This window comes from Scomber scombrus, chromosome 9, assembly GCF_963691925.1.
Source record: "Scomber scombrus chromosome 9, fScoSco1.1, whole genome shotgun sequence".
Taxonomy (NCBI): Eukaryota; Metazoa; Chordata; class Actinopteri; order Scombriformes; family Scombridae; genus Scomber; species Scomber scombrus.
Genome location: NC_084978.1, coordinates 8,338,424 through 8,363,608, shown reverse-complemented (window position 1 = coordinate 8,363,608; position 25,185 = coordinate 8,338,424). Strand labels below are relative to the sequence as shown.

Genomic DNA, 25,185 nt, shown 5'->3' with positions numbered 1-25,185 from the left:
AAAAACATTAACTCAACCTTAGTGTTTTCCTACCTCAATACCCACAAGGAAATTTCACAGACTTCAAAACACTGCTGTGCATGGGCTCGTATTACAGTGTTGAGCAAAATAATCCATTACCCTCCAATGAAAACCTAAATCTGCCTCCTAGGTGGTTCAAAGTTTGAAAAGCTTAGCTTGTTTGTGTGGCAGCCAGATTTTTCAAAAAGCCCATACAGACGCAGCTGTTTAAAGAAATTAAAGTCTTCCAAACATGTCATTACACATCATTCCAATCACACTCATCAGCCATTGCAGCAGATGTGTCCTCATACCCTGGATGATGGTGTTATAGGACACTGCCTCCACGCTCCGGCCGTCATTATAAAAAGCCAGGTGCCACACCCCTGAGTCTAAGTACTGGATGAATCCGGCTTGGTGGACAGTGACTGGGTGCTCCAGCCGGGCCCTCGTCTCTGGTTCATTCTGAATCCGATGTTCTTTGGCGATAAGCCGGCTGCCGTCCAAGAGCTCCACAAAGTCATACTGCAACACAACACCCAGAACAGATTTTAAGCAGATGCAGATGATTGTTATTTTAATGTTGCTATAATTAAACCATGCAGTAAAGAGGCAAGAGAGTTCAAAAAGTTTGTTTTTTTTCTTGTTTTTTTTCTGTTGGATAATTGCATTCAGCTCCAACAGTATGAGAGGAACTTTTCAAAGTTGTAATACAACCACAATCAGAGCAGGTTTGTGTACCGAGCAAATATTCAAGTATAATAAATGTTGATTTTTTTTTTTTTCAGTGGCAGTTATGTGGAGTTAATAGATGTTGTTCAGAGAGTTGTTTGTGTACTGATAAAGCTGATATGGCTTCAGGGCAAATGCTCGAAAATACTCCTAAAAATATATCGTTAACTGATGGCTGTGCAGAGTCTGACAGTGTGTTTATTATAATCTGTTAAATTAACATTGATGATGTGCTGTGTCGATGCAGATATATTCAGTGCTGGTGTAACCACACAAAATACAAATAAATGGATAAACTACATACAACTTTTTTATTTTATTTTAAAGCTATTTTTTAAAATGAATTCAAAGCAAATATTTCCTTGCTCGCGATGTCATAATTTTTCAGTTGAAACTGTATGCTGTGTACATACTGAACACAGCATAAAAATAAATATAATACAGTATATATACACAGTACTTCAGGCTTATGTTTTTCTTTCCCATATACTGGGAATGCAGCATAACTCTACAGTCTCTATATTTTTTTCTTTTTGCAAACAAACATTGCTTTATGGGGTAAACAACGAGTAACGAGTCATTCCTGCCAAGTGAAAAGAGTAAAGTGGTGCATCTGCTCTCACAGCACCGGCTAAACACCTGAACCTCATTTTGACTGAAGCTGTAGGGTACAGAGCACTGCAGCAGAAAACAGTGTAACACATACCAACAATCCCCCAACAGGCTATAGGATGCAGAGGAGCACAGCAGATACACACAGCAGATCCCTTGGCTAAAGCGCTTGCTTTCTACACAGATGTGCTGAACATATAGTGAAGACTCCTGACTGGAAAGGCTGTGTGCTTCTTTGAAATGTGATGCATACAGATTGTAGCTGTTTTTCTTTGGTTTAGAAGATGTTTGTTTTAAATTTAATTAGGTTTTTTGCAGAGGACTTTTATTTTGACTGACACACGGTTGAGATATTTAAATTTGATACACATAATACATAATTCATGTTTAATAGGTATCACATCCTTTATTAGAATTTAATTAATTTGAAAAAGAAATAGATCAATTTCAAATAGATCAAATTATTTTGTCTCCCACATAAAAAAGTTGTTCAGTTTTTGTACAGCCAGATAACCAAGTAGTTACAGTGGTGAGGACAGCTCTGGTATTAAAGTGTGAAGAGGAAAAAGTAAGAGAAAATAGGAACAAAAAACCTGATTATGGTGCAGATCAGCAAGAGTTTCAGAAAATAATGAAAAAATCAAAAATTACCCAATTTTGGCCAGTTTACAAATATTTTTTGAAAAAAAAAAGGAAATAGTGAGCCATGTAAATGCATTAAATATGTCTTATAATTAAATAACATTTTAAAATCTGAGTCTTATAGCTGCATTTTTTTCAAATAACAACAGTTCATATGAGCATTTTAAACAAAAAAACATTTTAAACTCAAACCAGCAGATTCTTTGGGCTTTTAAGCCTCTTTCATTATTTTGGTTTAAGTGTCATAGCTCTCATCAACCCCATTTCCAAACTGTTTTTTTCCCTAAAAAAGCCATGATAAACCTAATGAATGCTACTTGCCCTTCATCAAACAGCAGACAGACAAAGCTACTAGCTGGTAACCTCTAACTGTCAAGCCAGTTATTTTCTCACGAGTTGTTGGAGACCTAACCATAGCTAAAAGGAGCATAAATATTGTACCTATAATATCAGATAGTCAGAAACACAACTCCAAATCACTGTTGGTGTTGTTTTGCAACAACTGTCTGCTAATATTTAGCCAAATATTTTCTAAGTACTCTATATGTGTCATCTTGGTAAATACATACTTGTCCTCCAGTGACCAAAAAGGAATGCAATTTTAAATCAGTATGAGCATACCATTCAGCTACATAGAAACACAATGTCCTTCAAAATGGCTGAAAGAAAAGTATAAGACAATGCATTAAAACTGGATTTAGTGCTCAGAAATGTGACAAACATGGACCCAAACAACCTTTCAGCTGACTTGCAAACGACAGCAAAGAGAGCATTAAACAAGGGGCAGGTGGAGTCAACACTGTGATTTAAACCCCTTTGAGTAGAGCAGGGGAGCGGGGGAGGGATATTAACCTGGCGGAAGTTGACTTCTTTGTGTTGTTGACTCGACAGAGAAGTAATAAAACAGTTCATCCCACAAGCTCTAAACCTTCTGGCCAAGAACGTACATCTCGATTAGCTGGTGTGAAAGCACCCCCCCCCCAGCTCATCTCAATCCAACAATGCCAATGAATAACAGCCAAGAGACAAAAGCGTAGAGAAACCTCTGGATGTACCCATGGACAGAGGAGGAACACTCACAGCCTGTAAATTATCCAGCCTTCAGATTGAGTGAACTTTGTCTAGCACTTGATAACAACTACAAATACCTGAGATAAACACTACAAAAGTTTGTTTTTTCTAACTTGTTTGGTTTGTATCAGTACAGACAGACACTCAATAGCAGATGGAGGAAGTCTATCTTTGAGAAAGACTGTTGCACTTAAATGTTGCCCTGTCTTCCAAGCTGTGAATACGACAAACAGTCAATATCTCTCATTGGAGTCTTTCATGCTCAGTTAAGTAAATACATTGATTTGTGCCTCCGGTACCTGGACAGAATGTAATTTAGAGGTGGCCACAATGGACACAGTGTCCAGCATTGACAAGCTTGAGTGTCTGTACAACAATTGCCTGAGACATAAAAGTAGTCTCTTGTTAATTAGTATCCTTTGGTCTTTGATTTTGTTGGGCTTCCTTCTTTCACCTTGAAAGTGCATTCCAGCTCACCTGTTGTCACTCACCTCAGACTTTGTTCCATCAAAGAGTGGCCGTAACTGTCTACACTTGAGTGAAGCCCATCTTTACTAAGAGAAAATGTCAAGAAGGTGAAGCTAAGAGCTTTTGCAGTCAAGTGTGGTGGAAAATAGCCATTGTCTGAGTGCTTCCATCACCATCACCAGATGTCGGACATTTGGATGCCTAGAAATGTCATTCAAGTGACACCAGACATTTTGGAAACACTTCAGTTTGCAAATGGAAGACATTTAGTGAAAGTGAAAGACTTGCCCACACACAGGCAAATTGAAGCTTAGAGAAGAAAGATGAAGTTAAACTGGAGCCCACTTCTAATTTGAAGATGCATACATGTCTGAAAGTATAATAAGGAATTTCATTGAGACAGATTTAAATAATATGCATTTGCATTGTTTGATGTGGTTTATAACTGCATTTAAGCTGCAGTAATATTTTTCTTTTATATTTACAATGGATCAAATGATAATGTGACATGTGTTGATTTGGTAGTGAGGGCCATAAAGATGAGATTACCTAAAAATGTGTGATTTGTTCGATTTTATGTTCACACTCACAAGAGCAGGATGAGGTCATCATTAAAGTCTACAGTCTGACTACATCAGAGACCACTGTTGCCACAACTGCCAATTGGCAGAAAGAGTTCACCCATCATTCCTATAGACTTTTGTTATAAAACCATTGAAATATGTATCTGTGACATGCATAAAAAATGCAGTACAACAGTAGAGAAGAGGCTTGAACTGACTCAGTAATGTCAGTTACACAGCAATAGCTATTTTAAGTTTGCCAACTTTAGCTAAAATTAACCACCCCGAGCTATTGGTCATACCAGCTCAAGCAAGGCTGTAGCTGCAGGCAGTCGGTGCATTGTATTGCTCATGAATTCAATTTTCCATTTGTAAGAAAAAATAATGTTATTTCTTCTTTCAAAAGTTATTAAGTTGCAACTTTAAATAGGCACAAAGGAAAATTAAAAAGCCTTTACCTGAGTGTGAGATGGTGCAAGACCCTTCCGTCCATAGACTCCAATCAGAGCATTCTTCTGTACCGAGATGTTAAACTTGAGGAAGCGTGGTTGCTCCATGCTTAGTTGGGAACGCCAGAACACTCCCGGTGGGACACTCTGACCCGCTCTCTTCCCTATGTCAACCTGTCCTGTATCAATGGAGTTGTTCTCCTGATGGAGCACGCTAGTCCTTCCTAGAAGACAGAAACACATCCACCAACAATATCACGTCAGGTGTTACATAATCAAAATAGCACAGTTAATGTTATACGGTATAAATCATCAGATTCATGCCATTTGATAAAACCTTCACACTCACATTTAAATGCAATATGGGTTTTTGTGTCAGTCGTTGATCTCTGCATATAAGGTGATTGCTGAATCTTAACATTTGCTTTCCTGTATAATCTTATTCCTTTATTAAAGCTCAGACATGACTGTAAAGTAGTCATATCATTTTTTCCCTAAATGATCAGTGGCCTACCAACATAGGATTAGAAGTAATGTTTCCCTTTAATCCATGATGCACTGCTCACCCACCCAAAAAAGAACTAGGTATAATTGGCTTTTTATAAGACTCTAACTGGCCTTATCTCCTGTCTTTTCTCTGTCGCAGGTGACTCATAGAGTAAAGCCTCATATCAGATAAGGTCTAAATGGAATCTGTCAGATATACTGAGTGCTACCTTGCCAGAGTAATAACAGCAAATCAAAACAATTTGGTGAATGATGCCCTTAAACTGTGTCCCTACCAGTGCCAAAGATGGAAAGATGGCCAGTTTTAATATGACTCATGCTCGCATAAAGAATCTAAGTCTGCAATGTGCTATTACAAGAACACATTTAATTGTGAAGAAGAAAAACCTTTGAGTGTTTTCAAGTCATTGATGCCTAAAGCTCTGCTGTAAAAGGAACACAGTTGTGCTTTTTAATTTCTTGTCTCAATGACTTTTAACTTGATACGTGGATGGCACAGATCTGTCCTATAACATAATAACAACTCAACACTTGATTTTAAGTGATTCAGTGTGTGGATATGGAGATACTGTAGCTGTATGTATCTGTTTGCTCCAGACCTCCATTATTTGCATACCTTGGTGTTGTGTGTGTAATGAGGCCATTTCCTGTCACTTCAGCTTCAGTCAAAGTGAAGACTGGAAGCCAAGTTTACCTCTGGGGAGAATAATAGCCGGCTATTGATTGCCTTTAAACAGTCCAAAACCTGCCTCATGCTATCTTAATTAGCAGTACTTATGAGGATTTAAATCTAGCCAAGTTTAAATAATTGAGCTTTTGCCTGGCCTACTCAACTCAATTAATGCTTTCGTGGCCATGCATTCTAAATACTGCAGTGTGCTTAGAGATTAATTTGGTGGCTTTTGCTGTAAAGGTGAGCTGAGATGGCCTGTTTGCCTGTTGTTGAATATAGAATGGTTCAAGATTATGATTAGGTAGTACAAAGCGGTCGGAAATCAGTCAATTAATATTCAGAAGGTGAAAGATCTCAAAAGGCTGACTGGGCATCAAGCACTGAACATTTTACTCTGTCATTCATGAGGCCAAATGTTTTGCAGTAGCAATGTGTCTTTCTTAATCGTCGTTTAAACCTTCATTTGATTTAATGACTTTGTATTTTTAATGACCTTTTAAACCTATTTGTTGAAGTTAGAACTTAATTTTAAAAAAGCAGTAATACTGGTAGTCTTATTTTATGCGTTTCTGACCAACAAGTCTTTGTTTAAGTGTGTCAGACAGCTAGTCAACACGCTTTGCCAAGCAATCATCTATGGGTTAATTATTTTCATGTCTGGAATGAAAGACAACCCTGAGATTACTACAGATATGTATGACCATGATTTTTAAGTAGAATGTAAGGTGAAGAAGGTGTTTATTGTTGTGTATTAATACTGTAAAGGCTTGTTTTAATGTTAATTAGTAGGACACTAACGCTTTATTCAGATGTCAGTCTTATTTTTTTTCTCACCGTCAGCAGCCAGAGCTGTCACTATGCTTGACTGAGTGGGCCCTGTCTTCCCAACTCCTCCATTTTCAAAAGCCGGCTGGTTGTCCAACTCTTGGAGCTGCCAATTGAGGCCGAAAAGGTGCATTGCTGTGAAATACACAAAAAAAGCTGCGTGGGCTTGCAGAAATGGATAAACAAATAACCAAATAGGCGCACAAAAACAATCAAGCCACTTAAGCACAACGACCTGTGGGAGAGGATAATGGCTGGATCCAATGCAAGCATAAAAAAAAAAAACAACAGTTTCACTTCGAACATTTCTCTTCACATTTTGTTTGTTATGGCTACTCTGCCATGTGTGGCTTTTGTGTAAACACAGCACTGAAAGAGGCCAGACAAAGTCATTTCAATCAATACGTAGGAACCCTGTTGCTCTAGCATGTTTCCTTAGGGAGTGCTGTTCATTAATGTGCCAGAGTGTCTGCACATAAACAGCAACTGTATCAAAGAGAGCAGCAGGCAGAATTTCTATTTTGACACAAAGCTTTCACTATAGACAAGCAGACGAGAAACACTGGAAAAGTCTTAAACTCTCCAAGTCTAATACAAAGCAAGGAGAATACAAAGACACAGCGAAGTGTGTGAACAAGCAAAATGGAGGAAATGACAGAGTGAGAGACTTTTAAGAAAGTGTAAGGCAGTGTATTGAGACAGACAGTCACAGCAGGAGGGGGAAGTGAGAGAGTAAGAAGCTGCAAAACTCCTCCAGTTCTCTTACATAACTAAACTGTATCTGGCTTTCATTCAACCAACCTGCTTTATTGTCACAGTATTGGATGCAATCAAACTGTGTTCTTGTTGTTTTGGGAAACTGAGGTGCTTCTGTGAACACAGCGAGAGGGCCAATCTCCTTCAAAGTCACCAGCCAGGGAACATGCTGAGGTAGCATCTTGATTTCCGACCATTTGATCTGCAGGAGGAACTTTTCGCCAACACCCGCCGCTCTTTGAGAAGATGGATATCGACTGCAGCAAAGAACTTGAGGGGTTGATGTTGAGCCAGATAGAATATCAAATATGAAGGAGACCAATAGAGTGATGGAACAATAGTACGTACACTGTATCAATTGGTACTTTGTATGAAATAGAGCGTCTTTAGTTTCAAAGCCTGCTAATGAATATACTTGGCATCAGCTTAGTGTGAATACACATAGCACTGTCCTTGGGGGATCAAATGAACACATACTACGTAGCCTTGAAATCTAATCAAATAATGCAGACTTAACATTGAGTGACTATGTTTGGATACCCGGTACATTCAGCCAGCAGCACCCTCAGTGTCAAAATTCATTTCTGTTGCCTGTGAAGTAAAACAGCAACATTGCCATCAACGAAGGGTGCTGACTGGTCCATCAATATCTTTGACAAGTTTGACTTTTCTAAACATTTCGAATGGACTAGTCTGACAGTACCCCCAATGTGAAAACCTGAGTGATCTGTAGACTTTCATTCCTTTTTTTGTTGTGAATTATATGCTATGTCGAGATCTGTGGTCGCTTTGTCCTGACTGACATATTGAACTTCTCTGAATCTTTCTCCATCTTCAGCCAGATACAGATCATTCTCAGTTCAGATGTGCAAATGCACTGGCAACACAGACAAGTTTGACAGATTTGTCATTTTCTTTTTCAATGTGTTAAACAATCCCTGAATCCAAACACATAGTACATCCTCCTTGCCCTAGTTAAGCTGCAAAAATGTCTACATTCAAATAACTAATGTGTAAATATGTTCATACCTGGTGTCTTTTAACTGGGGAATTCTACAAAAACACTGTCTGATGAGCTGTGTCCCGTATTGCAAGGATTAACAGAGGACATGCAGCATTAACCAAAAGTAAAACACCCTCCTCATAAAAAAGTGACACCTACTCTTGCAAAATGATTGACTACATGAAATTAAAGCAGGCTATGGTATTACTTAAAGAACAAAAAGGTACTGTAATCTTCTACTGAATAAAACCTGTATTTACAAGATCTGTATGAAGTATTTTGGAAAATGAAACCTTTTCATGTTGAGAGAAAAAATTGCTCTTGAGGGTGACAAGCAGACGCCCGTAAATGGAGACATGTCAAATGGTACACTCACACATAAGGAGTTGTTGCCTCATAGCTTAAGAACTTGTAATGTGCTTTTTTAAATTTTGTTTTTCAGCCTTGAAAATAAATGAGCCTTGGCTTGATACAAGTCTCACTGTCTGAAAATACACCTTGACAGGCTTGGTTCCTGATTTTAGACTCTCCTTCACTCAACATGATCAGTCTAGAGACACTCCACAGCAACACTTTGTGCACTCCTGTTTCCCAGTATCACTGACTTTACAACAGAAAGGAAATTGTGTGTGGCGGTGGGCTCTTGTGTATCACACGCCTCACAGAACCACCAAGGGCTGTCCCCTCTTCACTGCTCTTGGTACACCAGGGACCTGAATCCCCACTTACCTCATCAACAAATTGCTTTGAGGTGAATAGCCCTCAATTTATGAATTTGCATAAGTTATTCCCATAACCTAGGCCAGTTCAATTAATATTTATGGGCCATGAGCACTTCTCTTCCGGAGCAAGAAGCTGGAAAACCTAGCCCTTAATCTCAGATGTCAAAATGTGCCTTGTGGAATATCTCCACTGACGATGAATAGGAGGTTGAATTTATAAGTTCACAACATGTTTGGTTGAGCTCTGACACCCACATGGTATTTAGTAGAGAAGTACAAACATTACTGCACCAGAAAATGTGACATGAGCACCAGAAAATTATCCTGGCTGCTCTCACAGCACATTCTCCAATATTTTTTTACTTGATTTTTGGTGGTGTTGTAACCAGGAAAACTGATTGTGGTTCAGATGACAGTTTTTTCTTCTTTGTAGATCAAATTAGTAATCATTTTTAGATAAGCAACATAGGCCATAGAATACATAAATGAGTATAAAACCTCCAAAGTGCTTCCTGTTAAAATATGCAGACGACACCATTCTGATGGCCATCATCACCACGAATAATTAGTCCATTTACTAGAGAGTGAGGTGGCCCATCTGGAGTCACAGTGTGCCAACAACAACTTGGAGCTCAACAGCCTCAAAATTATTGAGATAAACATTGTTTTATGCTGGAGCCTGCCTGCACATCTCCCTAGAAACATCCCAGAGGGGCTCCTCCAAGTAAGCCGTACGGCTCAGAGCATGACTAAGATGTTGCTATTCTCAGGGATACTGTCAACCCCCCTCCCCCCCAAAAAAAAAAAAAAAAAAAAACTCAAATAGGATGATAGCATCTCTATCACAAGATCAACCAGGACAGGATTTGTTTTTCTTTTCTGTGACAATTGAAAAAGCTTAGTGTGCCTTAGTCTCTGAGGGATTTTTAGATTCTCTAGTATTCATATTAGATAAGTATCATCCCTCATGAGTGGAGCCACCTGTACCATCCACTTTCCTCTGGCAAAAGCATTATTAAAACCCGGAGTTCCAACTCTGTTAATGCTCATCATTTATATGTAACAGCCCTTAATGAAAAACACATGAATAACCCTGAAAAGGTGTTACTCCAATTCTAATAAGTTTAATTATAATGATACTGCAAACTATAAATCTGTCAGATGCACTTTTACAAAGCAACATATTACAAAGACAATATTTAGTTAAGTATTGTCTATATTAGTAAGAGCTACAAAGGCAAATGTCAGACAGGGAGGTCTATTTTCCTCTCTTTTTCTTCTTCTTCTTCTTCTTCTTCAGTGCGAACATTGTAAGCATTTGGTTTTGTTTGCTCAGTTTAATTTAAAGTGCAATTCCAAAAAATCCACATGTTGTTTCTGGATCTAATCAGGGCATAAAAGCTGGACTTGATCCTGATTGGCTTCACTGTTATCTGAACAATTGCTGAAATCCTTCCAATCAGGCCAGTTTACAGAACTGGAACTGGAAAGCTTCACCTCAGCAGGTTTGCCTCATTTGAATAACAGGAGCTGCTGTTATCAGTCAGCCAGGGTCTAGATTTGTGACTTTTCTTTTTGTAACGATGAAATTCATGATATTGATTTAATACATTCTGAACTACATTTGCTTATAAAACATCTTGAGTTATATTAATCTTAAACCGATACAATAAGTCTCAGACACAGTTGCATTTTAACATAACAGACGCAGGTGTGCCTGTATTTGTCTTTGTGCTAATGGGACTGTGTGAGCTGACAGTAGAACAGTATTAAAGTATGAGTGCAAATTGTAGCTTTTGAGTCACTGCACCTGGCAGGTGAATTGGCGGCCGATGAAAGAGAGAGGAAGTGGTGGAAACACTCTCAGACACCTGAGGCAAGTGGCAGAGGGCTACATCTGTTTAAAGATATACTATGCAGGATTTGTCAGTTGGTGTTTGTAAACACACAACATTCAACCTTGGCCCCTCTTCCCTGGAGAGAGAGAGAGGGAGAAAGAGCAGCTCTGGTCGAGTGAACAAAAGAACAAAGTCATGAATCATATAAATAAAATGTTATTTTCTGATTGTTTCATGGCAGTTATGTTCTTTAGCACAAACAAAAACACACACACCTCTGCACAACCCTGCGAGAAGGTGCCGCATTGCCGAATTTTGTGTGAATGCATCCTGTTTCATCCTCTCCGCTGTGGCCTCTCTGCTCTCTCTGTGTGTGTAGTTCAAACCCCTCCCTCAATCAATCAGACACACAGACATGCAGCTCTTCATACATCCATGATACAGAGACAGAGAGCAGAGCAGAGCAGAGGAGAGGAGAGGGAGAGAGACAGCATGTAACCTGGTTGCAACACTACCGAGTCCTGACCTCACACCCTGCACGCTGTTATTAGCTAGGGGCTACACACCAACTGCCCAAAGGTTGATGGATGAAGAAAATAAGAAAATACAGGCAGAAGAGAAAGTCTCTGCATGAATGATGAATGAATATACCACCACACACTCGTAATGATCGAAAGGGATTACATTTGAAAAATACATTGTTTTTGTTTTGTTTTTTTTAGGGAAATCCTGCATAATACACCTTTAACACACAAACAAATACACCAAATCAGCTGAAGCACCAGACACAAACCCTGGAATTGGGCAACAAAAACAATTCCCAAACATCACTGCAGTTGTCTGCAGTTAAACAAGTTGGTGATTGTCGGGATAAAAATGTTTTAAATGAAACCAATCTGCGAAAATTGTTAGTTACAACAGCTGAACAAATGACAGCCCATTCTCCCTGCGTAAACTGAACAGATCTGTCATGAGCAGATGTACAAAAATAGCAACAGATTCCTACACACAGAGAAGCAGCTATATATATATATATATACATACATACTAATTTAATGATGTCAGATCATGAACGACAACAACTAACAAAACAGTAACATAAAAAAGGGATTGTAAATATAGATATTAATATAGTGCATTTATGACCTCTCCTCCAAGAGAACAGTCCTCTCTCTATTCACCAATAAAACACTGGTTATAGGATCTTCCCAACAATGCCATATTTCTCCTTATACAACTGTGTCACATTTCCTCTGCCTCCATGCTGGATGAATACTTATATATCCGCTCAGGGGGAAAGGCAGAGTAGAAGATTAAGGGCTTGGATGACAAGGGAGGGCATAAGCAGAGATGAATCTGTAACGGGTTTATTGCTGTGGTCAAGATTCTAAAGGTTAGCAAGAAGTCAGCTTTGACACACACTGTAAAAAAAAATGTTTGAAAGCCTTCTCCTAGGAAAGAAAGAGGATACGCATTGTTTTATCTTCCTGACTGAGATAAAAGGATCTCCTGTTTGGTTCTAGTACAACAAAGGCTTTATGAACCAAGGTCTTCTTTAAAGTTAAAGTGTTTGGGACTATTTCCTTTGTTATAAGAGCTGAGCTCCTCAACTTGTGTTTCATTTTGATGTTACCATCTGTGCTGGCCATTTGAACCTCCATGCCAGTGTTTTAACAGGAACCCCCAAAGATATGAACGGGCTGTCGCTCTGTGAACAGGGGATCAGAAGTGTTAGGATGATGCACAGCCCCATGTCAAAAGGGAATAGACAGGAATGCCTTGTTGGAAACTGTACTGAGGCCATGTCTGTATATCAGACTGAAGGCTTAGTGAGACAAATGCAACTGAATCATATCAGAACATCTGCAATTTCTGCAAAAAGGAAAAAGCAATGAAATAGAAATACTCCTAGCAGAGATCAAACTTCACACAGATTGAAAGGCATGTCAGCTCCATTCACTCTAGGCAGCTTGTCTATCATTTGTTCCGTTTGACCGAATGACATGTTAAAGATTGTCTAATACCAACGCAGATAATGGAGTCATGTTTTGTCCGCCTAAGACTGAAAGAAATATGCTACTTCCGGCACAAAAACTACTGGTTTCCATGCTGCTGCTGCCTCTACATCACACAAAAACAACAAGTATTTAGTTGCAATATTTAGTCCAAAGACTTTGTGTGTAGTTAATTTTGTCTGGCTAGAGGGTTGATTTCTTTCAAATGTCACAGTATTAAGATGTAAACATTTTATATATTTGACAGCAAATATTCCACTTCCACGTTACAGTGTCAGTCTTAACAAAAAATAGCCTTATACAAGGCTCAGGTAGTATTATTATATTCAGGCTGATTGGCCCTTTTGGACCTTCAGATAACTGATGGAACATTTTTCATTCCTTGATGGGTAATAATGTTCAGCCAAAAATATCAGGCAATGTGAGAATTTCTTTGGCTGTTAAGATGAAGACTTGAGGAGGGGGTTTGGAGTGAAGTGAGACTATATGTGTGTGCTTTGAAAATAGAAGGGAGCCCTGGTGTGTGTCTATGACGGAGACAGATCGAGAAAGTAAAATCACAAATCTTCACAAGAAAACTGCAAGTTGAGATCAAAGACTTGCAGGTCTGAATGCTGACAATTGAAATCATGTAATCTGAACATTTTATTTCAAAGCTGTGTTAAAAAATTAATCAATGGATCAATTATTCACTGACAAAAGATTTATCAGCAACTATTATTTTTTTCAACTTAACCATGATATATTAACTCAACTATTTATTTATTTTCTTACATTTTAAAGACCAGACCATTGATTATTTGAATCAAGAAAATAATTGATATTGAGAATAATCCTTAGTTGCAACTCTACACAATAGTATTTCTTTATGTAACTGAGATCTATGCATGTAACGTGAATCTATGTCTTAGGTCTATCATTCAGGACATAAGTGTGTGTGTGTGTGTGTGTGTGTGTGTGTGTGTGTGTGTGTGTGTGCGAGTCCCTTAAAAAAATTATCTTAATGATATCTTGTAATTTGTGAAGCATTGTGTCATTTGGCTGCACTTATAATTTAACAATAATTTTTTGGTGAAATTCCTCTTTATGAAAGTGATAAAAATCTGATTTTGAAATCAACACAACAAAACAACAAGTCTGAACATTGCCTTACCTATGCAGTAGCAGAGAATGATGGACAGCACAACGGCTATGCCCACAGCGATCAGGGCAGTGCACTTCCAGGAGCAATGTTTTGGTGACTTCTTAAACTTGAAAGCCCCTCTTGACAGGCTATTTCTGGGCAAAGGGCGCGCCGGTGTGGAGTAAACCGTCCCTGTTGCCATGGTGTAACCAGGGGCTGCTGCGCCAAAGAAAGGTGTTGTTCCTGTGCCCGTTTTAAAAAGAAAGTGCCTGTAGGATGGAGAAAAAAGAAAAAGAAAAAAATTAGAGAGGAACAGCTTAGTGTACAGAGCTGTAAATGAGTTATAGTTCAAAACAGCTTTCCAAAAATCAGAAGCTAATGTGGTTCTCCTTGTCAAAATATTGTTCAATGGGATAATAGACCTCAATTTGTTGATAGTTCAAAGCAAATCCAAATTTAATTCAAAGGACCAAATTCCAAATAAAAAGAAATCATCAAAATACAATATATCCTGCAATACTGAAACTCCCATGTGTATCACTCTGTAAGAAGAACTGGGTTATAATATAATATCCAGTATAATCCTGACATTGGAAGAGGTGAACAAAAAGTACCTCATAAAAACAATCATCTCCCACTTGCCCTTTTACAACTGGGCCTTTGCTAATAGCCCATTATACCTGGGGTAATTAAGAGGGTTTAATCAAATGCACTACGGAGTGATCGTCCTATTAACTTTTAAACCCCATGTGAAAAGCTCTTAAGTAAATGAATTAAGCCTTGTTGCCACTCTTGCCACTACTTAGAGATTAATACCCAAATGCCTCCAGGCTTCTGAGGACAGCCAAGGAAATTGAACAGATTGACCATGCATTGCAAATTTTCCTCTAATCCAGAACTGTACAAATTTAATTGTAAAAAAAATGTGTCCGTTCATGGAGAAAATAAAACAAATTAAAAGCGAATCAATTTAAAAAAAAAAAAAAGGACAAAAACAAACAACAAAAAAAAGAAATATATTTTAGAATAATTAATATGAAAATGTAATGTAAAACAACACTGATGATTTATAATAATAATCATAATAATAAAATTACACTAAACTACTCTGGTGAGACCTGCTGTGCACAAAAACACTCACAGTTACACAAAGTGACACACAAGGGTCGGGATATGCTTGAAAAAGGTGTTCAATCACTGGAAATCAATGTTAAATAGAGGGGGGAGACAATTTATTTATACTGGTACTAGGCAGTCTTTCCTGGAAGGAATTCACAGTGTTGTGCCTTGTTGTTCACATGAAAAATATTGTGGAAAGAATGATAAAGGAGATAAATCCAAACTCTTTTCACCTCCTCACGCCTGGTCAATCATAGCATGAAGTGGATTTCAGTGTTCAATTGTCCATTTCAAAAAGTTACAGAAATTGTTGGACACAGCCTCTCCTAATTCAGTGTCAGAAAGCTGTGGGGGGATGGGGTTTACAAAACCATTTAAGTGTCCGACAAGCAGTTTAGATGGAGTATACACCAGCCTTTAGAGTACATGTTCAGAGCAATCACAGTCATGTAACACCTCAATATAGGGTCAATAAAGTGGGGCAACTCCTGAAATTTCCAGGTTTACTCTCAAGTATTCTGCAGATATACCAATTCAAGTCAAAAGTGTTTTACAAACTGTATAAAAGGTTAGTTTAAGGGGTTTAAAATAACTCAAAAATGACCAAAGAAAGTACAGTCTTCCTTTCCTGCTCTAGCATCTTTTATTTTCTGCTAAATGCCACAACATTTTAAACACAAATCAGTCTGTTGGTGTTTTATGTGTTCTATAGATCACTGGAGGTGTGGTTGTCATGGTAACTGCTGATTAAAATACACAAATAAACTAATAACGCACTGTTTGCTCATCAATTATTTGTGTGGCAGCTGTGAAGTCGCCATTTAAGTTTCGTAAAGGCCTCTTTAATCCTGATTGTGAATGACTGCTGAAAGAGTTTGAGAACAGCTGATTAGGTGCATAATCTGAGGCTGATCAGTTAAGGACCGAAAATCCATGTTGTGACTCACTAATCAGGGTTTACTTGAGTATTTGATTGGTATTGTGGGTCAACATGGTTTACTTAATCTCTAAATACATCTTAAACAGATCATTAGCTATAATATTATTTTAGTCAGAGTAAATGTTGTTTTTGGGGGCTTTCCACTTTGGGAGAATCAGCGCTCCAAATACCTAAAGTGAATTTAATCGTAAACTTGCACGATGCAGTTTTTAACATATTTGTTTTACAAAGACGAACACAATATAAACCTACACCATAATGCTTTCCTCATATTTCAGCCCCATCGCTGATATTTCAGCTACTTCCTATCTCCGGTGAGGATATCTCAGGGCTAAAACTTCCCTCTGATCAATTTTTGACTAAGAGAACAAATGTCAGATTTGGATCGTCTGGCTCCTCAATGCCCCGATTACCATGTGCTGTCATGGACAGACAGGGATTCCATTTAAAGGTTACGGTGTGTCACAGCTGGAATGACAATGCTTTGGGTGTCTGCAACCTGGAGAAGTTCAGATTCCTCAATCTGGAACAAGTTCTGCCGTAGCTGCGACAGACTCTGTAATATGCAGCTGGGTATGAATTGAGGTCAAAACTTGCACAACGTTGGAGGCGGCAGACGTGTAGTCAGACACACCGGCAAATAGACACGGCTGTCTGGAGAGTTAAGTTTAAGTGGATGCAATCTGATGAGGTAGACAGAAAGGGGTGTGCACATGTGTGTATGTATATGTGGGGAGGGGTATGTACTCTATTTGGGAAAGGTGAATACCTATTGTAAGTTGCAGAGATGATCTGAAGACAGCTTTGCCTGTAAATAAATGCCTCAAATTTACCTAAATTCTTATTTATGCAAAGATATGAGTATGTGATATTATCATGACCTCCAAGTCAAAAAACATCAAAGGCACATCTGTAGTGCTACAGTAATGGAGAAATGTTGGTTCTACTGAAAACTGTAAAAGAGTTTCTAAATATTAAGCAATAGAAGGAAAAACTGTCCTTGTAAATATTTAAAATAGACATATGTAAACAAATGATAAAATGGTGTTTGCATTATTTAGAGGTACATAATGAAAGAATGAACAATCTAAATGCACATGTAATTACCAGAAACATATGGCACACCATGGGTGGTTAATATCCATAAAGTCAGCTATATTTCAGTCATTTATATCTTCTATGCTTTGTACATGAGAATGTAGAGTGAAACTGAAAGTTGTCAAAATCTATGTGTACCAGCGTACCCAAGACAAATTCCTGTGCTGGACATTTATTGCACTCAGCATTTTAAGTAATTCTGGCGCTGATGTTTTTCGTGCCAGCCTTTTTTTTTCTTTTTCTATCTAAAGAGCAGACTGAAGGGGTCTAAAGATGAAATGCTGTTGGACATGATTAACAAACAGCAGACCAGTGTAAATGTCTGCAGCTATACACAGTGGATGACCGGCTGTAATTGATTACAGCCAGTGTGATGCAACAAGGCACATTACTATGCTAATCCAGCCAGCCCTAGTGATAGCAATGTGGTGTACTGTGAGTGAGGGAGAGAGAGAGAGAAGGAGAAAAGACAATCAGGAAAGTGTGAGACTGAGAGGGAAAGTAGGCAAATGAATGGCCGTGTGTCAGTGCGATCGCCGTCTGCTTGCGTGCACGCCTGTCTGTCCCATTGAGAAGCCTGTAACACAAAAGCAGCAGCCAGCCCGCTCTCACAACATTGCTTGTCATCAGGATGACATTTGAAAACATCCTCACAGAGGACAAAAGACTAAACAGTGAGTGGGTGGATTTGTCTACTGCTAAGCTCCAGCTGGAGGGGCAAGAGAGCACACTAGAAACAATGTGAATCGAAGCCCTTGGAATATGTAATCTTCCTATTAGCCGTTGTTCTCTGTTAGCATTTGCATTTCAAGGTGAGAGCAGGAATAATCAGGCCACTTTAATCTGCGGCCGAAAAAAAAAAAAAAAGACTACAGATGTGGTGCGGCATCACAGTGACTTCGTTTTCACACTCGCTGCCGTCGCCGCCGCTCCCCTCCTGATCACCACCTGCCCTGTCAACGGGGGGCCTGCTAGCGGGTGCTATTCTGGTACAGCTAGCTCGGCGCCCGTGTGATGGTATTTCAGTGCTGCTGTGCGTTTTGTGCTGTCCTGCCCACGGAGATCAGCATGGTGCCATCTTAAGTCGCTCTCTTTGAGTGCTCAGATTGTTTGCACAAAGAATGTATTATATTTAGCAAGTTTGATTGGCGTAAGAATTGCTCAGCTTTTATGTCCATATGTTTAAGCTGGTCTTTGGAGTCTAACTATGGCTGTGACAATTACTCTGTAGCTTAGGCTTGAGAGACAGTATGCAACTTCAAATCCACATGCTGGAGTGTTTCATTTGCTGCAGGTTAAATTTGTGATGTGTAAAGACCTTTTACTATACCACTCACTGTCTTTCCGCTGTTCATTTAAGTTTTTATATTCGCTGGCAAAATCCAATCTACCAGAGATAAAATTCATGCTTCGAGCAGCATCAACAGCAGGCCTAGTTTATACAGTGGCCTAAAATAAGAGGAAAATATTACAGAACTCTTTGGATTCACAACATAAATGTGTGTCTGGCACTAAAGATGTTGGCAAAATAAATTAAAAGGAAAACACACACGGAAAAGAAAAAAAATACGTCTTGAGGATTATCACTTTGTCTACAGCACCATCCACTTTGGCAGGTAACCAATCATAACTGTAAGCTTCATTCTATTCCAAAAGGCTAGTTGGCTGGTATTGTACTCATGACTAATTAGTCATGGTGCGATCCTGACACTGTGGCTGGTGTACAAAAAAGAAAAAAAGTTCAATTTTCATCCTCTGATGTGAAGCATGACTGTTTTGAGTCATGATTTACATGCACATCCCACACAAACAGCTTCACACACACACAGGCATACAAAGACACACATTCAGTATAGGCACGAACACTGCTTGGATTACCTCTGCTATTCTTTTTCACTCCTGAGAACTGATGGAAAATGCACTGTCCGTGGGACACTGTACCACATGATGATTTTTGAGACGGGACATAATTTCATTTCACCAAAGGACTCTCTTGACACATGAATCCAATGAGGATTGACAGTACATTTATAACTGCAACGTGTGGCTGGGCAGGCCTTCAAAAGACTCATTCTGAAATGTCATAACGACTGCTCGAGCCGAAATCTCACAGAATCTAAGTGAAAAAATGCTGAAGCGTGCTCCAAAGGGCATACATATGTAAGAGTAAACGCCCACCTGTATCTTATCCAGTGGAGCATTTATAAAGCTCATAACTTGTGCCACAGAGGTGTCAAAAACACAAATGTAACACCTACAGTAAAGCTATACTCTATTTTAGAAAAAAGGATTAGGTACTGCTCAAGAATAATTACTGTATATGTGCATCGGGCTCTTAAGGGACATGACAATTCAATTTATAATGAAAGTCAAGGGAATATTTCTAATTGAATATACCACAAAAAAATCTATTTCAGTGTAGCTAAGTGGTTGATAAGGGAAACCTGAGGGGTTTATTAAAAGTTCTCCACACACTTTAAAAGATCTGAATGCCTTCTCAGCACTTGACAACAGCACCGGACCTTTAAATGGAGTGGTCTTAGTTAGCATAAAACAGAACAAAAGCTGGAGTGGACTTATTTCATACAATGTATCTGAAGTGGAAAAAACTGCATTCCTTACCTCAACAGAAGACAACTCCTGATGCACTGTTTGTCATTGGGGTATTTCCTGATCTGATATGTCTGTCAACATCTTTGGACTTTTTTAACCAAACAATATATAACTGGTGCCAAGCTGCAATACTAATTGATGTTTGCTTCATTAGTTGTTGTTGTTTTTTTTCTATCTCTCTCTCTCCTGTGAGCTGTTAAAGGCAGCTTCATTTGTCTCCAGGTCTGATCTTTTTAAACTAATGCAGCAAATGAGCCAAAATTAGACTCAGTGTTTTGACACAGCTTTGCCAGTGTGATCACAGCAAGAAAAGTGACTTTATTCACTCACCATATATTAATGAGCTGTAGTTACTGAGTGCAGCCCTTCAGTCATTTAAAGGAACACTGAAAGCTATTCACAGGGAAAGCTAGTTGGTATTAAGTCAAATTAGCACACTCGTGCTTTTAAGACTAACACTTTTATGGGAGGTTACGCACACATAATTCATAACCACTAATTGCTATAAAAATTGCTAATGCTGTCAAATGAGTGCTTTATTTTCAAGGAGGTCACGTCACAGGAAATTAAACATGATTATAACATTGTGATTTATAATTGACACTTTTTAATCAACTGCCTTGTACAGAATAATTTGCTGTCTGCACATCTGTGACCACATATAAGAAATAAAATCCATGTCGATATAGAGAATTCAGGAGAGATTCACACCCCTGCCGTACCCGAGGCCACCCACGTATGTGCTGTGCCAGGACTTTGCTGGCCCCAAACCCCCTGAAGGCAACCTAATAAATACTTTGTGGAGCTTCTGTTTACATTTCCCAACCTGGTGGTTTTCTTGACATCTGCAATTATGTGGTGAACCGGGTTTTCCCTTTTGGCCCCGTTGTTGCGCAGCAGTCTTCTGTTCCCACCCACTGACAAGCACTTGATTTAGAGTCCACTGTGGTGATAGTGATTTATGCCTTAGCTGATGATAGGTGTGCACATATTGTTTTGTCGATACTGCTAAGACATCTCAAGGTCATTGCGCGGTTAGTATTCAATCACTGCATCTTCCCCCGATAGTACCTTTCTATTAAGGAAGGATTTTTGATCCTAACTCTTTTTTATTACTATTTTCTTTATGTTGTATGTTCTATTTTATCAATATTGTAACACTTTGAGTTTCACTATGGATGAATTAGATGTATTATTATTATTATTATGAAGTAAAACTGCCACTGCATATCCCAATTGATTCAGTCAGATCATAAGAGGTTGTTGCTCCATGCTGCCACAGATGAAATTGAAAGTTTACATTCATCTAAGCCTCGGAAAAGGGTATGCTGTGCCAGGGAAATATCAGGCTCGAATGCAATCTACTCAAGGCCATTTCTGAGTCAGAGCGCAATGTACCACACTTCATTAGCCAGGATATTTTGAGCTCACTGATTAAGAAAGATGTAACTCGTGTTTCAGGAGGAAAACTTTGCAAAGGCCCTCATGACATGAAGTAATATCTTGCCCAGCAACTTTTGGTATAAAACAAAATCAGTTTATCAAGTTACTTGCTAAGTTATAGCTTTTATGATTTGAACAGGCAAGCTCTTTAAGGCCGTTTTCACACCTGCCTTATTTAGTTTGGTTGAATCAAACCCTGAAGCATTTACCCTGTTGGTGCGGTTCGTTCGGGCAGGTGTGAACACAGTGATTGCACTCAGGTGCTGACCAAAACAACCGGACCAAGACCTTATTAAAGAGGTGATCTTGGTCCAGTTGCAAACAAATACTTGTATGGTTTGTTTGAGGTATGAATATGATCCAATTTATATCCAAACCTACTGCAGGAAGGATTGGACAGTTTTTTTGGATTAAACCAGCTCCTGTAGCCAGCTGCAATGTGCATATTGCTCCCTTCTTCCCTTCAGCTGACTGAAGTAGCATGTCTTCTTCAATGAATGTGAGGCAACACATTGTCCTCCAAACTTTTCCTTTAAATATGTTCAGTTATGCCATTCTGCCTGCATATTTTAACTTGGTATGGCACAAAGGATGACCACAATTATAAAGAAAGAAATGACAATCACACCCACTGTTTCCCTACCAACGGGACCCTTGCACCCTTTAAAGAAACAAAATCTGTTTATGTTATTTAGCAAATGTATGTGAGAGTCACTACACATTTAAGGTCCTGCTATAGTTTCTCTCCTCTCCTCTGCTCACTGTGTTTCACAGAGGAGAGACAGTGAGCCAACTGAAGTGAAGATAACGATACTCAAGTTGACAACAACTACATTGATTACATTATGTTACACTGCTACATATAGTTCATTCTAGAAAGCTATCCCCCAGCAGAGGAACAAAACTCTCCTTTCTCCGCCCACCAACCCCACAAGATTTCCAACCAGTGAATGGAGTGACAGCTCCCACACATGGCTTTTGTTGATAACTTTTGGTTTACTTGAAATTCTCATGTGTGAAACTAAACCAAACCAAAAGGAAAATGCAGCAAAGTAGCAAGTCATCCACTGATCAGGATCAGAGCAAATTAATTATAGATGTGAAAACACCCTAATAATATCTGTCCAATTAAATAATCAATTGTAAGTGCATACAAAAAAGCAAAATAGACTCACGATTTTACTCTGCTTTACAACATTATTCTCAACAATATTGTGGCCATGCACAATACTGTGGCATGTTTATTTAACCTGATGATGTGTAGTCCTTAAAATTGACCTACATATGAGCAACACTTAGAGTGAATTTTCACTTTATTTTCTTATTTTGTCTATGGCAACCCCTGTTGTTTTCCACAGTCTCAGTTGTTGTCAGCCCATCTGTTGTTCCAGCAAGTCATGTCACTGCTACAGTTTAACAAGTGCCAAGGTTCACACTGTCTGATAAAGAACTTCAACCTGTCCGGATGTGTATTACATAGTGTATGCTTCTCTGAAGCCTTTGCAGGTCAAGTCAATTATTGTAAAGGTGCGGTAAAGCCATGAGGGCACAAGCCTTAATATAGAGCCAGCAATTCATATTTGTCAACAAGAACATCCACTGTAGGCTCAGTAATAACTGACACTGACTGTTCTAACTTTGACAGTGAGTGTTATGAATATGGAAAAATTATTGTTGTTCCAATAACACATTAAACAGGTTAGGCCAATTAGATGTGGCAAAGTAGCTTTCAAATGAAATGAGAGAAACATAATTATAACTGCCATTTCCCTCCATGATTTTAAAATGTAGTGTCCTAAAATAAAATAAAAAAAAAAAAAAAAAAATTGATACAGGATAAATATTGAAATTACAGTTAAAAGGTCTCAACATTTTGCTTAAATCCAAATATATATATTTTTTTAAATAGCAACTTAACCTTCTAACTTTTACTTTCATTTATTTCACATCATTTCGTGTTTCAGTGAGTGAAAATAGCTTCATGATAGCACCTGGACCTGAATATGTAGGTCACTGTGGGTCACTCACCTGCTCTCCAGGGCCACATTGCTGCCCAGGACCCAGCTGTCCTGCAGCTGGACGCATTCCGCCGTACTCTGCAAGTCGGCCGCCAGGCCGGCTGTGGGCGGTGGGCTTGGGCCCCTTTGATTGGCCAGTGAGCTGCGACTCAGAGACGTGATGGACGGATGCTGCCTGTGTGGGGGTGGGGCTGGTGGGAGAGGAGGTGGGCCTTGCTGACTCGATAAATGGTCACCTGGGTAGAGAGACAGAGACATTTCAGTATATCAGTTTGTGTAATCTTAATAGTGACGTCATTTTTAACGAGCAAAATTTGTTATGCTGATTAAAATTACACTGTGAGTTACAAAAATGGATTGCTAAGAGACAGCAGATGGGTAAGAGAATTAATCTGCCATGTAAGATATGACAGCATACAGCCAACTAACAGACCCAGAAAAATAAATACAACCAAGAGCAAGACATTAAAATGAGATGCAACCACTGCAAAAAGAAGGGAAATAAGAGTCTCTTTTATGGCGACTCACATAATAATTGTCACAAAACGCCACACGGCTGACAGTTGGGTTCTCTTAAACAGAAGGTCACTTAGAGAGGCAGCTGTTCTTTTATGGGCGCTTAACGCAATGTTTCACGTTTGATTACAGCCAGAGAAGACTCTCAAATAACTAATGACCAGAACATCCATTAGAGCTCTGAGAGAACAGGTTTTCCAATTTCACACAAAGCTGTGTAATTGGCCCCCAGAATGGCATGTGGTAATTATCTATCCATCTTCCCTGTTTAAAAGGTAAAAACCCACGGTGCTGACAATTCTGATTTGCTCCAATGAGCCCCAAATGGGTATCGTCTTTCCAACCTTACAGAAGCTTGGAGAAGATTGAGGAAGCTGGGAGCTGTATCTTTGTGAGAGCTGCTGTTGATTGTGTATTGACAGCATGAATTTTTATAAAGCCTAAAGGAGTTCAATTTGGAGCAGATGAATGCTGGAGGTCGGTTCTGGTGCATGATTTAACCTTTGCTTTGGCAGCCATGCATAAACACCTTGTGGACAGATCAAAATCTGCCCTGTGCTATTGGCTAGATAGAACTTCATTTAAAGAACACTAGTAGTGTTGTTTTGGAAAAGAGCCATTAAGGGCCAAGCAATTTGTGTCCTTCTCTTTGGCCCCTCGCTTTTCATTGTGTCCTTCTGGCCTTGAATACATTTTCAGAGTGCTGAAAGGCAGCATGAATGCCATTCAGTGAAAGGAAATAATTTCCTCCACTTTGAGGTAAAAACTAGTGCTGTCAATATAAACATTATTTTTTTAATTAATCTCAAATTAATGGTATTAATGCATTACTGTCTTTCTGCAGCTGTATCAGACTCAGTTTTAAAGCTAGAGTGAAGATATAAAACCGCATGTCCTAAGGCACCAACCATGTCCTGATAGCTTAATTCTGAAAGTAGCCTAAATTTTGATGAGGGAAAGGACTCCTTTTGAACACTCTCTCTCTCTCTCTCTCTCTCTCTCTCTCTCTCTCTCTCTCTCTCTCTCTCTCTCTCTCTCTCTCTCTCTCTCTCTCTCTCTCTCTCTCTCTCTCTCTCTCTCTCTCTCTGTCCTCCATATGTGAATCAGAGTATTTCCTTGTTCTCTTTTCATATTTGCATGGACTATTGTGGACCTCGTTACAATTCAACTGGCACTTGGACATGGAACACATGTATTGTTGTTAATTATCATGTATATTTGTGCATGTAAAAAAATATTGCTTTTTCTGCTGATATATTTTAATTTGCCTTGATGGTTTTGAAATTAAACTGGCACTTTAAAGGCCTGGGTTTTGTCATTATTTCTGTTCAAGCTAACAGTCAACGGCCTTGATGGTTTTACTGGAAATCTGTAATTCACAGGAGAGAGTCTGTGTTCAAAGGTTGCAAAATATGCTATTAAACAATAGCGTCTGAATT

At 38.9% G+C, this 25,185-nt stretch overlaps 1 protein-coding gene across 3 annotated transcripts in view; it reads right to left on the bottom strand.

Annotated features, from left to right (window-relative positions):
• Positions 1-25,185, bottom strand: part of si:dkey-237h12.3 (teneurin-3) — a 130,546-nt gene that overhangs the window by 58,746 nt on the left and 46,615 nt on the right. For 2 of the 3 annotated variants that reach the window (XM_062425565.1, XM_062425566.1), the window contains exons 3-7: positions 23,241-23,466; positions 14,030-14,268; positions 6,552-6,677; positions 4,547-4,761; positions 315-525 (exon numbers count right to left, since the gene is read on the bottom strand). In XM_062425565.1, the coding sequence (XP_062281549.1) occupies positions 315-525; positions 4,547-4,761; positions 6,552-6,677; positions 14,030-14,268; positions 23,241-23,466 (1,017 nt within the window). Of the gene's footprint in view, positions 1-314; positions 526-4,546; positions 4,762-6,551; positions 6,678-14,029; positions 14,269-23,240; positions 23,467-25,042; positions 25,052-25,185 lie in introns of all 3 variants that reach the window. The other variant, XM_062425567.1, reaches the window with a different exon arrangement.